Genomic DNA, 15226 nt, shown 5'->3' on the forward strand with positions numbered 1-15226 from the left:
CAATACGTGGCGAACAAGAAAGCCTTATCGATAATGTTGAGTTCTTGAGCATCCCTACCTGCCAAGTATATTGTGATTGGATGTTTGGTACCAAAGAAGAGAGGGGGCTTCTTGTACAGCTCTACATCAACATGCCGTTTGCTCCACTCCCATCTGTCCCGGAGCAAGGTGGGTGCACAAGTGTTGACATGCAGGATGTTTTCCTCCCAAGGCTGAGAAGAGGTCATGTTTAAGACATTACCAATATAAAATGACACACTTTATAAACAGATAGATCCAGCAGACTTTATACCGGTAACAATGAAACAACAATAAGTGAAGTATCATGGGTTTAAGCAGAGCAGAGATCACGTGGCACAACGTTAAAGGAAATGCACTACAATGTAAATAAAACTAAAATAATAAAACTGCATGGATGTTTTCCACAGTTGTTTTTATAAAACAGTGTTTATAAGTTGCTTATAAAACAGTGTACACTCCCTCCTGTCTGCATCTGGGCGCTTTTGCAATATGTGTTCTTCATTACTTCAGTTTAAAACTTTTCTGATAACATGCTTTACATCCATAAATCAATTTTCAATTTTTTTTTTATTTGAGTCCCAGCTTTTAATTAATTCATATTATAAAAAATATTAGGGTTATATTACCCAACAATCCTCAAGCAATAAACATAACTGTTTCAACAGATTTTAAAAGGGCACTTAATTATAGGATGACTAGATTACATAAACAATTAAATAGCTTCAGTATAACATTTCGGAATTATCAATCATTCTGAATTAGTTATGTCACATTATGTGTTACTTGATCCCCACCAGTGCGCTAACCCTTTCATACGCTTGCACCCTGGGAACCAAAACTGTTGTAAAACTCTATCCCTTTGTATAAATACTTAGGAATTCCCATAAAGTAACATTCCTTTTTTGCAAAGACTTTTGTGAAACCAAATATTCTGTAGATCGGTCTGGGTAACCGTATAGGACGGTCCGACAGTACCTTTTTCAGCTCCTCTGCACGTGCTTCAGAAGGTCGTTTCTCATGCTCGTTACACTCAATGCTGCTCTTGAATCCTGGGTATGTGAAGCCATTCCAAGTACGCCAGGCAGCCTTTGATTTGGCAGCAGCCTCTTTCACTTCATGCTCGAAATTTACGGGACTCACTGTGGCTGATTGGTACTCCTGGCAGTATGTGAACCTCCTTGATGGCTCCTAGTTGGGAAAAAAAATAAATAAATAAAAAAAAATATATATATATATATATATATATATATATATATATATATATATATATATATATATATATATATATATATATATCTCTCTCTCTCTCTCTCTCTCTCTCTCTATATATATATATATATATATATATATTTTTTTTTTTTTTTTACAAATACAAATTATATCTTATTGAGGGTAATCACACACATATATGCAGTGTATTTACACAAACTTTCATGACTTTTTATTTTCTTTCACAGAGCAACATATCTCCAATTGTAATTTGCTGACATAAATTTTTTTTTTATTTTTTAATTATAAATCACAGATATTAACAGTTTAATGATTGCAGTGTCCCGTTTTCTAAAATTTAAAAAAAAAGTTTAAAATTTGGGATAATTAAAGCTTTTTTTTTTTTTTTTAAAGTATAAACGGGTATTAAAGTAAATGTGACCATGTTGACTAAACTATGGCAGACTAAATTAGGCAGAACCCATCAAATATTATTACAGTGTAATATAACTGAATGCTTTACTCAATCACTGCATGAGCTTTAAGCCTAGTAATGAACTGCTATCCCAATGTGCAGCAGTACAAGTGTACAAAATAAAAGAAACACTGCCGTATTTCTACTCCGTTTCCCTCATCGATACCAGCCTTTGCCATCTCTCTCCGCAGCAGCTCTTTTGCCTGCTCGGTGGAGTTCATTGTCTGGCAGCTGTAGTTGTGGACCTCCTTGTCGGGAGCAGGAACAGCTACAATTGTATCAGGCTTTGATCTTTGCAACTTCCTGCTAGCTTGATGCACACGATGGATATTATCCTGCAACAGAAAGCAATGCTTTGTTTCATTAAAAACAGAAAGCTGTAACACAGGAGGAAGGTTCACTATGAAGATGTTAAATATGAAATCGATTATACCGCACTGCAAAAGATGACGTGATATTTAAAGACGTTAAAGACAGCATATAGGAAAATGTTATGAACATAAAAGGACAGGAGTAGCTACAGCTGTATGTCATTGTCAGCAGCTCCAGTAACCTTCTCTCTCCACTCTTAACAAACCATTAAATGTTCACACTTTAATATAGTTTTCTAATGCTGTCATTATTTATAGTCTAAGATTCCTGACTATGCACTGGCACGGTGAGTAGAATGCACAGAGTTGTTTGAACAGTGTCTTTTAGAACTGAATCAATATATCATGTGGGTCTCTGACTGTAGCATGACATGCACAATTACAGATCAATACACAAATATAAGAACCACAGTATTATTGCTTGAAGGTCAGGCAAGTACTGGACATATGACCCCTTTGCATTCTAGCAATGAGACATGAAGTCTGAGACATTAAAACATAATATTCAGAACTCATGTCTGCCTTAACTTACATTGTCTTTAAAAAATGAATTATGCAAAAAAAAAAAATTCTTTAACTATTCCTTAAGAAGTTTAATTGTTAAAGCCTACCTGAATGAAATCTTTGCCGAGCCCTGCCTCAAGCATTATATTAATATTCTGTTTCCATTCCACATACTTTTCATTATAATTATCTAATGGGCTGAGTTGAGTGGTTGACTTGAAGTCCGGAGGTGACAATTCTACAGTGGACTGGTTTGACGTTAGTTTGAAGTCATTCATCATATCCAAACTTGCTTTTCTTAGTGGAATACCAAACTCTTGGCTCATGCTCAGAATCATCTCAGATGATGGGAACAGATTGTAATGTGTCACATCTTTAAGCTTTTTTAACTTGCAAATCAAATCCAATCTAAAATAAATAATGTATACAATATTCACATGAATACAAAAAAATGCTAAGATATATATATATATATATATTATATATATATATATATATATATATATATATATATATATATATATATATATATATATATATATATATATATATATATATATATATATATATATATATATATATAATTCCATTTTTCGTTAGACACACAACATTGACACATGTTCAAAAGCAACTCATAAAAGTGTGTTTTGGGTTTCCCTGTTGAATACAGTGTATGGTGTGGTTGCAAATATATTCAATTTGTTTTTGAGTTTGGGCCACAGTGTGTGGATTTTAGAAATATTGAAGTGTATAAATCTTGACCAGGTCCCCTTTAAAAAGATAACCTACTTTTTCTTAATTTACTTACAAAAAGCAACTTTTCTTCAAACAAACTACACACAGGGGCACATGTGGTACCTTCACGCCTGTGATTTTAAAATCACAGTGAAAAATGTACGTACTTTGACAAAGCTTGGAAACATGCCTGTGGTACCATATCCCTGACATAGACCAGAGGCTGTTTCATTATATCAGAGAGAGGTTTGTGGAGATGGACACGGCAGAGGTTGAGATCCAGGCTAGCGTACAGGCGCTGATGGAAGCACAGATCAGAGTTATAAAGAACTTTCAACATTCTTTCCCCAGTGCTGTCACACCTGTAGTTTAGAAAGCACACAAGCATAGAAATATAAACATTCCAGAGACCTGTAACACATTCATTTCAGAATCTACTGTATCTCATGTTGAAAAAAAACAAAACAACAAAACATGCATGACTGTGTGTGTTAACTTATCATCTAGTTAAACAATAAAAGTGGTGATTAACTGATTAGGAACCTTTAGGAATCTGATCATCAGATTTTACTTTCCCGTCAAGGTCTTTGTCCTGATTACAAAGTTTCACTCTCGGTAAAATTGTGTGGTATGCAAAACACTACACTATTACTATTGTTTTGCATTGCCTTTCTACTATGAAGAATATTTCCCAAAGAATTTGAGAGCACCAATTAATCATTGTATAACATACAATAGCATGTGTTTTATTAAATTCAAACAACACACTGTAAGATGGGTCTCTCTTAAAATCTATGTGTCCAGGTTTGTATTTTTAGTCAATATTTATTACCGGTGTTAAAAACATACATTATACTGCGCAACTCTACCTTGCATGCAAAAAATAAAAAATCCTACCTTGGTATATTCTCCCACAGGCTTTGAATTGCTTTATCCTTCAGCCCCTCGAGCACAAAAAGGTGAATTTCATCATCCTGAATGTGAAAACCTGTGACGATATCTAGTTCAGTGCTTTCCCTTTGCTGGGGTTTCAGCTTATAGGAATAAAAAGCAGATTCAAGCAAGTGCTCAGGATAGGAGTCCAGCTGAAGCGCTGCAGCATTGATCCTGCATATCTCTGAATTTAGCCTTTTGAGGGCAAAGCTGTTTAGACTATCAAAGATACAAATGATACGGCCAAATGGACAATCTGACATCTGACCTTTAATCACCTCCGACTTCTGAGGTAGTGGGCAAGCTATTTCAACAGTTACTTTGAGCTGAGATGATGATTCCAAGTAGTGTCCCGCCGGCAAAGAAGAGTCCTGTGGACCATCTACAGAACCTGGATACCCCACAATCCTCCCAGACCCTCCCATGCCACGGATGCCTGCAGGATCTGGAAGTGGTGAAGCGTGAATCAGCAGTGCCAGTTTCAAACGCTTTTCCCCATGTAATAGGTCAGACAGGTCTAACTTTGCAACGCCGTACGGATTGTACAATTTATCCTTGTCTGTAAATGGATTGTGGGTAGTGCGCTGGCTACTCACAAGGCCCACGTTGCTTATTTTTGCATCTTGGGGCTCAGTACCGAACAAGGCTGACTTTTTACTTGTTTTTTCCATCTTCCTGTCCCTATCGTGAATCTCGATCTCAATGGGAGTTCCGCTAAGGTACTCTCGGAATTCTCCCTTTCCCAGCAGGCCTGTAAAAATAACATTGACATCCTTGAAGTACACGTGTGTCCCATGTTCACGGCTTGCAGTCCGGTGGTCAGTCAGATTATAAAATTGATATCTGCAATACACTGGAGCACATTTCACCTAGAAGTAGAAAAAAAAAAAAACACAGGAAAAAAAAAAGTGCTAAATATACAAACTAAGTTTTGCAATACATAAAGCTTTTCTCTAGATAGACAGTATTTAAAAGACCAGCGCTTGACTATACTGATGTACATGCAGGTCCCTCAATACGCAGTCCCAGTGAGGCAAATAAATGTTTCTCAACATGTATTTATGAATCTCATATTTGAATAAATTAGATGAGCATGTAGACAATAAGTGTACCATTTGAATAGTTTGAATTTCTTTAGTATAATATTTCAATACATAGGAAAACTTCAATACAAAGTAAAAGTCATATGGAATCTTTTAGAGATGTTCAGTAGAAGTACCAAAAATAACAGCCCAAAGTGCTTAAGGATAAATATGTTTTACTGGCTTAGTCCATTTCAGTTTGAGGAATGTTCCCAATAAATTATTGCATTATTGATTTACCACAATAAATCTGACAGTAATTATTTTGATTTGTAGGTAAACGGGGGGAAGTTATAATTTCAAAGAAATCCGCCATGCTGATATTAATTTACATGGACTGTCTGAAGTCAACCAATCTCTACTCTGTGATACAAGTGATTCATAAAGATGGTCACATTCTATTGCATCAAATAGAATTGAGGGAGGGGCTTACAGCCAGGCTTGTTTTCAAACCACATGGTAGAATAAGATTAATAAAATACAATAGCAGAAGATACAAACGCTGATGTCATGTTATAAAGTATTATTTAGTATTACAAAAGTTTAGTAAGAAAAAAATAAATACATTTAAAAAAATACACATTTAATATGGATCGAATATTAAAAAATAATATAAAAGTTATCTATCTGTCTTATTTATTTTTTAGAACTCAACTATTTTAACTTTTAGCCTTGAAATGCTTTTCTAGAAAAAGTACCTTTAGTTCCTGAATAGGAACAGGGCGTGTTGGCAAACATGTGCAAGACTCTATCTTGATAACAAGAGGGTTCAATTCTTGTTTCAGTTCCTCCGAAATGAGAGGCTGTTCAATAGAAACAGTACAAAAGCCACCCACGATTGCAGGAGATAAACTATACAGGCAATCTGTCACTGATTTATTTCCTGAAAAAAAAAAAAAAGGTTCATTATTAAATTTAATTGTTAATGATATATATATATATATATATATATATATATATATATTATAGATATATATATATATATATATATATATATATATATATATATATATATATATGGAAGCTGTTAAATAAAACTCCACTGAATGATTTAATGTTTATGTTTGTATGACATAAAAGGATAGTGCTGAACAATGTAAGTATTTTGTTCCCTGATTAACGTCTGTATTTGTCATACCATATTTTGATTGGTCTGGCTCAGATTTATGAGTTTGGGCTGCTTTTCACAAGGTCACCCACTGTGGCAGTGAAAATACATCAAAAGAAGGCAGTGAAGCAGACTGGCTAAATCTGGTGCCAGTCTGTAGACAATCAGAACACTTTCCAGCACTACCCCCCAAAGCAAACATAAAAGTCTTGCAGCCAGGACCAGCCTCTACATGAGCATCATTAAACCTTCTTAAAAAAGGCAGGATGATTTAGGAAGTGGAACATATGTTGTTAATTTGTTGCAGGATGTGATGTTCTGCCAAGGCATTTGTTACGAGTAGAAATCAAGAGTTTCAAACCAGACCACTACTTCTTGCTATAATGTCTAAAAATAATAAATACAATTTAAAAAATACAGATTTTGAAAAAGTAACTCTGGACTCTGGATAGAGTACCCCAAGTTTTTAAAATAAACAATTAAATGGTTTTTCCAAAAGGTCAAACAACTAGTTGACCTGCCCTGGGGACGGGGGGGGGGGGGGGGGGGCTAGGGGTTTTAAATCGAAGTTGTGGTCATATTACAGAATCCTGTTAGGCATTGACTGCCAGCAGATGGAACTGGGGTGCCAGCAGATGAACTGGGTCCAGCTGCACTGATGCACTGCCATTCTTCTTCATCAGTCCTGTCATTGACAATGCTGCTTGTGCTCCTCTGCGCAAATACTTGTTTCTGCCTGAAACTGGTACCTTTTCTTTAACTGGAACTGTACCTGAAGTACCTGAAACTGTTAAACAACACAAGAAATCCACAACTATCCTGTTTTGTTGGTTTGTTTTTTGAAACCTTGCCTAACCACATTTCTGACCATGAACAACCTCAAGAATTATTTATTTGAAAAACGTTGCTCGTTTTAGGATTTTTAAGGTGGTCTCAGACTTACTAAGCTTGCCAGTAAAACCGCTGCCACTTGGACAGTAGAGTGAGCCATTAGAGAGTGGTTCGACTCTCATTCCCACCAAGCTGCTGATATTGGGTACAGAACCACAGAGAGCTCTGCACTGGCCTTTGAGGTCCCAAGGAGTTAAGGAGGGAAATCCGCTAGTTAGGTTCGGCAGAGTCGCAGCAGTGAGGCAATATTTGAATAGGGCAATTCAATTAAGGTAAAATAAAAAGGGGTGGGGGTAAAGTGTAGAATTTTAGACATCGCAAGATGATTTTAACTCCATGTTGCTATGAGTGGAGCACGGTGCAAAATTTCAAAAACACATTGTATTAGAAAAATAACATAAGACGCTTGCATCAAAAGCTGCTTTCCCACAGCTACTGTCTTATTATGTGTCTATGTTAATCGATTCCAAAGGTAGTATATCAAAACTTAGGCTTCAAGACCAATGCTTTATAATGTATGAACCTGCCAGGGTATATCCACCACTACATCTAACAAATTGAAATCATCAGGGGTTCACGTAATCCAGTTTACTAAATCTCTAAAAAGGCATTTATATTTCTTCTGTAATAGAAAACAGCAGAGGGGAATTGGGCTCACTCCAGGAACCAAATTCAACTTTAATAACCTTGCCTAATCTAGCAATCACCAATCCCCAACCCTGCAAAAAAAAAAACACGTACCTCACTCATGACAGAAAAGACTGTTGAATACTAAATCTCTTTTAAGGTTCTGGAATTAATTTATTCTCATGAGACTCTCTCAAGGTTAGGGGGTGGATATCATTTTTTCACCACCCACAAAGGACACAAATGTGACAATCACAGGAGGAAATAGCTCTCTTACCCATAAAACAATACAGTATATTCTATGCCTAACATTTAAGCCACTTATTATACAACATAACATGTACCAGCTGTAAGCACACAAATCCCTGTGTTTTAAAAACACTTACTGAGCACCATCTTGCTGTTTTTCTTTATTGAGTTAGGCGATAGATCGATAAGGGCCTTTTTCTGTGCTGCAGTCCTTGTAGTAGATACAGTCCGTTTTGGGCTTGCTTTGAGTTTAGCAGTCCTGGTATCAAGCACAGCTGCTTCTTGCTCACACAAAAAACTGTATGATGAAAATGGAGGAGGAGGAAAAAAAAAAAAAAAAAAAATATTTTATCATCTTTCATCATCGTAAAATTGGTAGTCTCACATAAGGACCACAGAGGACAGCCAAATGTTCACATCACAAAAGTGCTGCAAAATTCTACTTTTGAACATGGCCAGGAACACAAATATCAGCACTAGCAGCAGCCATGTACAGATTTAACACAGACAGCAGAAAATAATGCTCTGGTATGCAATTCCTTAAAGAACTTTTTATTTTAATTATGTATTTGCAATGATAAAAAAAACAGTATGAATAACAACTGTACCACCATATAAAGTGCAGGAGCTACATTACATTTCTACTAGCTATACTCTAGCTAGTATCACCGATGTCATGCAAACAAGCATTACAAAATTAAACCATGTGCAAGTCAATGTGATTTAAAAATCCAAACTCAGTGTTGACAGGATGTAAAATAATTTCCCCTTAGGTTGTAGGAGTCAACATCAGCTGTTTGAAATTATGTGTGGAAAACAAGAGTTTCATCAGAGCTGTTTGTTGTTTCACTCAGAGACACTATAACCCCACCCGTCTTTTGCACACTACTTACATGCAATCTTTTTTATTTATATGTTTTATCGGCTGCATTCTTATTGTTTTAATTGATCTTGTTTTTATTTCCTTCTGTTTTGTCTATGTATATATGCATTTACTCGCCTGCTCATGTATTTTCATTTACTGTGATTATTGAATTTCCTGCATGTATTTTCTGTTTTAGCCATGTACAGCGCTTTGAGGCATTGCTTTTCTGAAAGGCGTTATATTAAATAAAGGTTGATTGATTGATGCAATACTTTAGTTTCTTTCAATAATTATTTCATTCTTTGCCACATAACAGCAAGGTAATCAACATAAGAATGAAGCTTGTTCTTTGTTTTTGTTTATCTATATGATACAATATTTGCAAATGCATGAAGAAAAAAATCTGTTTTTGCTTTATACAGATATAAATCTTTAATCATCTGATTAAATGAATACATATATTGGGAGTTAAACAAAAATTCAGTTTGGAGAAACTTAACTGGATGAACCAATTATTTGTCTTGTTATTAATAATTATTTTTTTATTTATATTATTTTATGTTAGCATCAGTTGCTTAAAAACATCCCTGCAGCCTCTTAGAGTTCTTAAACATTCCTTATCCCTCTCAGTGCACAGCATAGATGTATTTCCTGTCATTACAAAACTCATTTTTCGTTACAGTGATCTTGCTCTCAGCCAGCAATGTGTGATCTCAATTAAATAAAGAAAAATACAAACAGTACAACAGTACATTTTAATCTAACTCAAAGTATAGAGGGAATGATCACAATTAACACTTTCTTAAACCAGTTCAAGTGTTAGAAGCCTTAGTTACTTCTTACAGTATTTAAACAGATACAGGTAATTTACTATTTCACACACAAGAAACACTGATAACTGTGCATTCAATTTGAACTCAATATCTTGAAGAATCTTAAAGCTAAAAAAAAAAAAACACAGTCCATGACATGGGATGCAAACTGCATACTGAGAACCTAAACATCTGGTAGAGTTATTAAGTTAGAGGTCAAAGTTGAATTGCCCTGCAATGTGAGTGTAAACATGTCAAATTCAGTACAAACAGATGGCTGTAATTATGACCAGTGAATTGAGCCTAGTTCAAGTGTAGCAGTGATTTCTCTGGTTGTAAACGGTGAAAATTCCTGACCTCTGTGGTGAATTGTCGTCTGCATCTGAAGCGACAGATAAAGCAGTCTGCATACCAGTAAGGGAAGAGGCAATGCCAATTTCTCCTGTAAAAAAAATGTACAGAAAAGAGAACTGGCAGCTACACTGTTTATGCCGTAAACCTAACAAAGCAGGACTTACATTGGTTGGGAATAACAGCCAGTATTACTGATAACATAACAGAGATGCTGGCGAATAAGACTCACATCAGGGCAAAAGTTAGTGAAGATCAATAGGTAAGTAGTTCAAATTGGAAAGAAAAAAAAAAAAGCTGGTCTCTATGAAGCTCAAAAGCACATACCTGGTACATTTTGAAAGGAATTTACTTCATCCTTCTCCGGAAGGTTAAGGAGTGAAACACAGCACTTGTAATGTAACAGAAATATTCTCCAGTAACTGAAACTCAAGACCCATTGTAATGTACCCTAATAGCATGGCTGTTTGGTCTGGTCATTATCAAGTACATCTAAGTGAGACAATTTTGTTTTTAAAACAACTTCCAGTGAACAGCTTCCTTGCTATGTCCAGAACCTCAGATCAGGGACTGACATTAGGGGGTTTTCCCCATAAAAGTCCCATACGACTATTGATCATTCAGTGCAGGGCCGAAACCAACTGATGGCCGAAAGAGGAAAGACTGGCTGTAGACAATGATGACAACTGAAAAGGTGTCAAATAATACGCACAATATCCCGAACACATTCTTACCTGTCTCAAACCTGAACTCTGACTCTTTCCTATCCTCTGTAAAGCTGTTATCTTTTTTGCCAGTGAAGCTTGGCTTTGGCTGACTCTTACGAAATAGTTTTCTGTGTTTCATTATCATTTGTTTTACACCACCTAAAACCAAAAGGACAAAATACACTGCTATTAACAACTATAATTAAAATAATAAAATACCTTATACAATAAGCATAGAATAATAATGTGACTTGAAAAAGTTAAACAACACAGTACAAAACTGCTGTAGTGATAATTTATTTTTTATTACATTTAAATGTGCATAGTTTAAAAGCTTACCAATCATATAATGTGCACAATATGACAATCTAATACAGTTTTGAATCGCAAGCCCCCAGCTGAGTACGACTATCAGATCCTGAGAATGATTAACAGATTAGTGTAATACAGATTAATATATTATGCATTGTGTTTTGTTTTGTTTTTTTATCATGTATTATGCATTTCTCTGTAATTAAAGTATTATGGATTTTCTTGTAAAGCACTTTGTGATGGTGGTCCACTATGAAAAGCGCCATATAAAATAAAGATTGATTGATTGATTAGATTGTGATGTAGCCTAGTACCTGCAGTACTTGGCTTTCAGAAATCACACACTCTCAGAGAAAATAGATATTTAAGTTTCCAAAGCTAACTGTACAATGGTCAATGGCACTTGGACACTATATCAGGGCAACTGCCGAGCAAGAGCACGGAGGCCAACATCAGCAATATATCCCTGTAAAACTAAACCACAACTGACATTTATATAGATTATAAAAATATAATTAAGAATGCAAGTGAGATATGTCTGAAGAGTAACAAATCATTCATTTCAGTTCACTGATCCAGTAAGGCCTTCCTTGGCCAAACCAGTACACCTTTGAGCCACACTTGGACTAGAAGAACGCATTTCCAATATCTATGTTTCAGAACATACTCACCCACGTTCTCAGGGTCCTCTCCATTTGTTCCCTGTGGTAGTCTGAAGGCTTTGGGTTTGTCACACCTGGCCTTTGCAGACAATCTGTCTTTAGTGTCCCATATCTTGAAGTCTATTTTGTGAGAGGTAAGTTTGATCAGTAATTCTTTATTGACTTTAATCTCCATTGACTGGCTCCAGGAAAGCCATGTCTGGTTTCCTTCATGCCATGGCTTTACAACCTGAAAAGAAAATGCAGCAAACGAAAGCAAGGTACATATAAAATACTGCAAATACTGCCCTACAGTGAATTTGTGTTTTCATGCCAATGATAGCTATACTTTTGTATTGACAGCTATTGGGGGATGAGGTTTAAAAAAAAGTGTAATGTTTACATATACAAATGTGCGCAATTTGTATGCCGTGGCTACAAGCATTTTGTTTTTTCTAGAACACCAAAATGACCATTTAATGAACAAATCTGCAAACAGCTTAATTTCAGAAGGAACTCTGAATTGGTTAAAATACGATCCTCCAAGGCAGTATCTCAAAACAGTCCCTTTTTTCAATGTTTTAAAACATTTATATAGAGATAAAGAACTATAAAGAGCTAGCATAACTTTCCAGTTGCGTGTTGTTGTCAACAGTGAAAGGGGGAGAAGATATAACAATATCCTACAATGCACATGTCTCATCACACTGCTAATTAAGTGCCACTAAGGTTCACTGCAGTTCATTAAGTATTTGTATTTCAATTGCGCTATCAATTGATACTGATGCAGATTTGAATTTACATTGTGTTTCCCCAATTAATTTCAAGTAGTCCATTTTAAACCATATACAAAACAAATACTTCCTAAAATAATATGGTAGCTAAGTTGTCTTAAAACACTGACCTGACATAAAAATAAAGGACTTGGCCTATGGCTGATAAAAACGGGATAATTTTATTAGCATACATTCTATATTATTTTTATAGAAATGCTGTATAAAGGGTATAATAGAAATGCACTGTAAATACTATTCAGACTTTGGAACTGAGGAACATTAAGAGAAAAGGTTTAAGTCAACAACAAATGTAAACAGAAATCTTCATAATAACACACAGCTGTAGGAAGGGTGTTAATCCACTGTAAACATTAAGATTGGAGTTTCTCTGATCCTGCTCATAAGAAACTTCAAAACAAAACTTTTGCTTCAGTAAACTCAAGTAATTATTTAAAGACATGCACCAATGTACAGTTGACAACCAAGAGGTTAAACATCTGTTTGATCTGTGCCTTTTCTCTTATAACTAAAGGCTTTCCAAACAACCTGGATATTGGAGCAATCACAGATAATAATCTCCTTATGGCAACACCTGCATTTATTATACCAAGTTATTCTTGTCACTTGCAATGGGAATATAAAAGTGCAAAATAAATGTAGCTGTGTTTCTCATATAAAACATTTGTTCCCCACTGTCTGGCAACACATAAGATACTGCATATGAATGGACATTAAAGGATTTATAAAGTCCTTTTTTGTAGGTTAAATCCCTGTGCCATCCTGGGTCTGCTCTCCGTCCAAAAACAAGGTCTTAATCTTTAAACACTTTAAAACAATCCAAGGTGCAAAAAAACAAAGCAAATGTTACAACAAAACTGGCATAAAAAACATTAATCCAAACACTGCAAGTTTTATTGCACAAAAGATTTCCACAATGACAATTGTTTAGGTGTTATTTTGTTCAAACTTTTCTGTGTTTTTTGTTTTCATCCAAGAAACTAAAAACCTTGCAGATTTGTATTTTATTTCATTTATTTTTACCTTAGTTTCATTCTCTGTGAAAATCTTTGCAGCCATGCCATACATCACTATGTCCACTTTCATTGGCTCGGGGTCATCTGGGAGAAGTAAGTATTCCATGTGGTAGTAACTCTGAGCTTTGGGAGCTTCAGCTGTGTTACTGGATTTATTTTCCTTTATTTTCCCTTGTTTTACTGCATTGTTTTCACTGCTCTGCTCTTCTTGCTCTGAGGAGACATGACATTTATGTTATTTTCATATGTGGCTTCAGTCATTAAATAGTAGGAGAGATATCTAGCAGGTCGAAACACCAGAAAACAGGAAACCACCAAATTCATACTTTTTTTTTTTTTGTTTTTTTTTTTTTTTTAAAACCACACATTATAATGATTAACAATCAATTAAAAAAAAAAAAAAAAAACTATTAAAAATATCTGTATATGTAATATTATAGTGCCTCATACCTTTAGGAATTGCTATTGCAAAAGACACTGTACAAGTAACAATATGACATGGGCCGGATGGTTCATGCATTGTTTGTATGGAACTCTCTGTCACGTGTGTTTGGATTTGTGACCTGGATTCCGACTGTGGAGGTGCTGGACTTCCACCAGCTCCCCTTTCGCTGCCAGAAAATGAAACCTCCCTCTCAGTCTCTCGCCCTCCATCATCTGTAGCTACCCCACTGTCATACTCTATGGGAGAGTGGAATTCCGGAGAAGCTCCGGTGTTAAAGCTTTCAGACAGCAGCGGGTTTTCTGCATCGCTGGACTCCATTTACAATACAGGGTTCCTTGGACAGCACCTGTAGCTCCTGGTGTAAAAGACAGAAGGACAGATGGAAAGAAGCCCGGGATAATCTGGAACATAAAACACAGATTTACATATTAAATGTTTAAAGCATTTATTTAAAACTACGTCTGTACAACTGTCACTCCAAGTATCTTTAATTGTAAAAATAATTCAGTACAAACCATATTTTTTGACAGGAATTGAACACAAATAAACAAACAACAACTTAAAACCTACTGTACTATTATAGTCAACATAAAATGCGAATTTATAAACGTTTTTACCTTCTGTTTATTATATTTTCTTTATTGACTAAGATTGAATGTTGTTTGTTATGAATTCGTCCACTCAAGGCTGCGTGCAGTGCCTACCTTTCCCTATTCAAACAGGTGAGATTAATTGTTCCAAAACTTTTTACCACGAAGCAAACTTTCCGATAGCAACTAGCCGCATAACTTCTCAAACAACGCCGAGAAAAGCTCAATCAATTTCAGCAGCACCAACTAGTTCCACCAAACAAACCATTTGCGCCTTCAGAGTTTTTCTGGAAACGTTTTGCTTATGTAGGTTTAAACACAGATTAGGATTTTCATTATTATACATTTTATACTATGCTTGGATTTGTTTTACAATAAAAAGTATTTACTTCCTGTCTAGCGGAATAATTCGTGTAAATCGTCTAGCTGTTGCTATAAACGTTGCTAAGGCAACATAGGTGACAATAGGATTTCATGAAAGCTGACTG

At 35.4% G+C, this 15226-nt stretch overlaps 1 protein-coding gene across 1 annotated transcript in view; it reads right to left on the reverse strand.

Moving 5' to 3' along the window:
• Positions 1-14852, reverse strand: part of cfap92 (cilia and flagella associated protein 92 (putative)) — an 18145-nt gene extending 3293 nt beyond the window's left edge. The window contains exons 1-16 of the mRNA XM_041225493.1: positions 14766-14852; positions 14154-14549; positions 13711-13916; positions 11924-12143; positions 10968-11099; positions 10240-10324; positions 8343-8503; positions 7060-7225; positions 6625-6686; positions 6029-6213; positions 4213-5117; positions 3483-3677; positions 2688-2988; positions 1876-2040; positions 997-1209; positions 59-212 (exon numbers count right to left, since the gene is read on the reverse strand). Coding sequence (XP_041081427.1) covers positions 59-212; positions 997-1209; positions 1876-2040; positions 2688-2988; positions 3483-3677; positions 4213-5117; positions 6029-6213; positions 6625-6686; positions 7060-7225; positions 8343-8503; positions 10240-10324; positions 10968-11099; positions 11924-12143; positions 13711-13916; positions 14154-14466 — 3463 coding nt within the window. The 5' untranslated portion in view covers positions 14467-14549; positions 14766-14852. The remainder of the gene's footprint in view (positions 1-58; positions 213-996; positions 1210-1875; positions 2041-2687; positions 2989-3482; positions 3678-4212; positions 5118-6028; positions 6214-6624; positions 6687-7059; positions 7226-8342; positions 8504-10239; positions 10325-10967; positions 11100-11923; positions 12144-13710; positions 13917-14153; positions 14550-14765) is intronic.
• Between the last annotated feature and the right edge of the window lie 374 nt (positions 14853-15226).

This window comes from Polyodon spathula, chromosome 23, assembly GCF_017654505.1.
Source record: "Polyodon spathula isolate WHYD16114869_AA chromosome 23, ASM1765450v1, whole genome shotgun sequence".
Taxonomy (NCBI): domain Eukaryota; kingdom Metazoa; phylum Chordata; class Actinopteri; order Acipenseriformes; family Polyodontidae; genus Polyodon; species Polyodon spathula.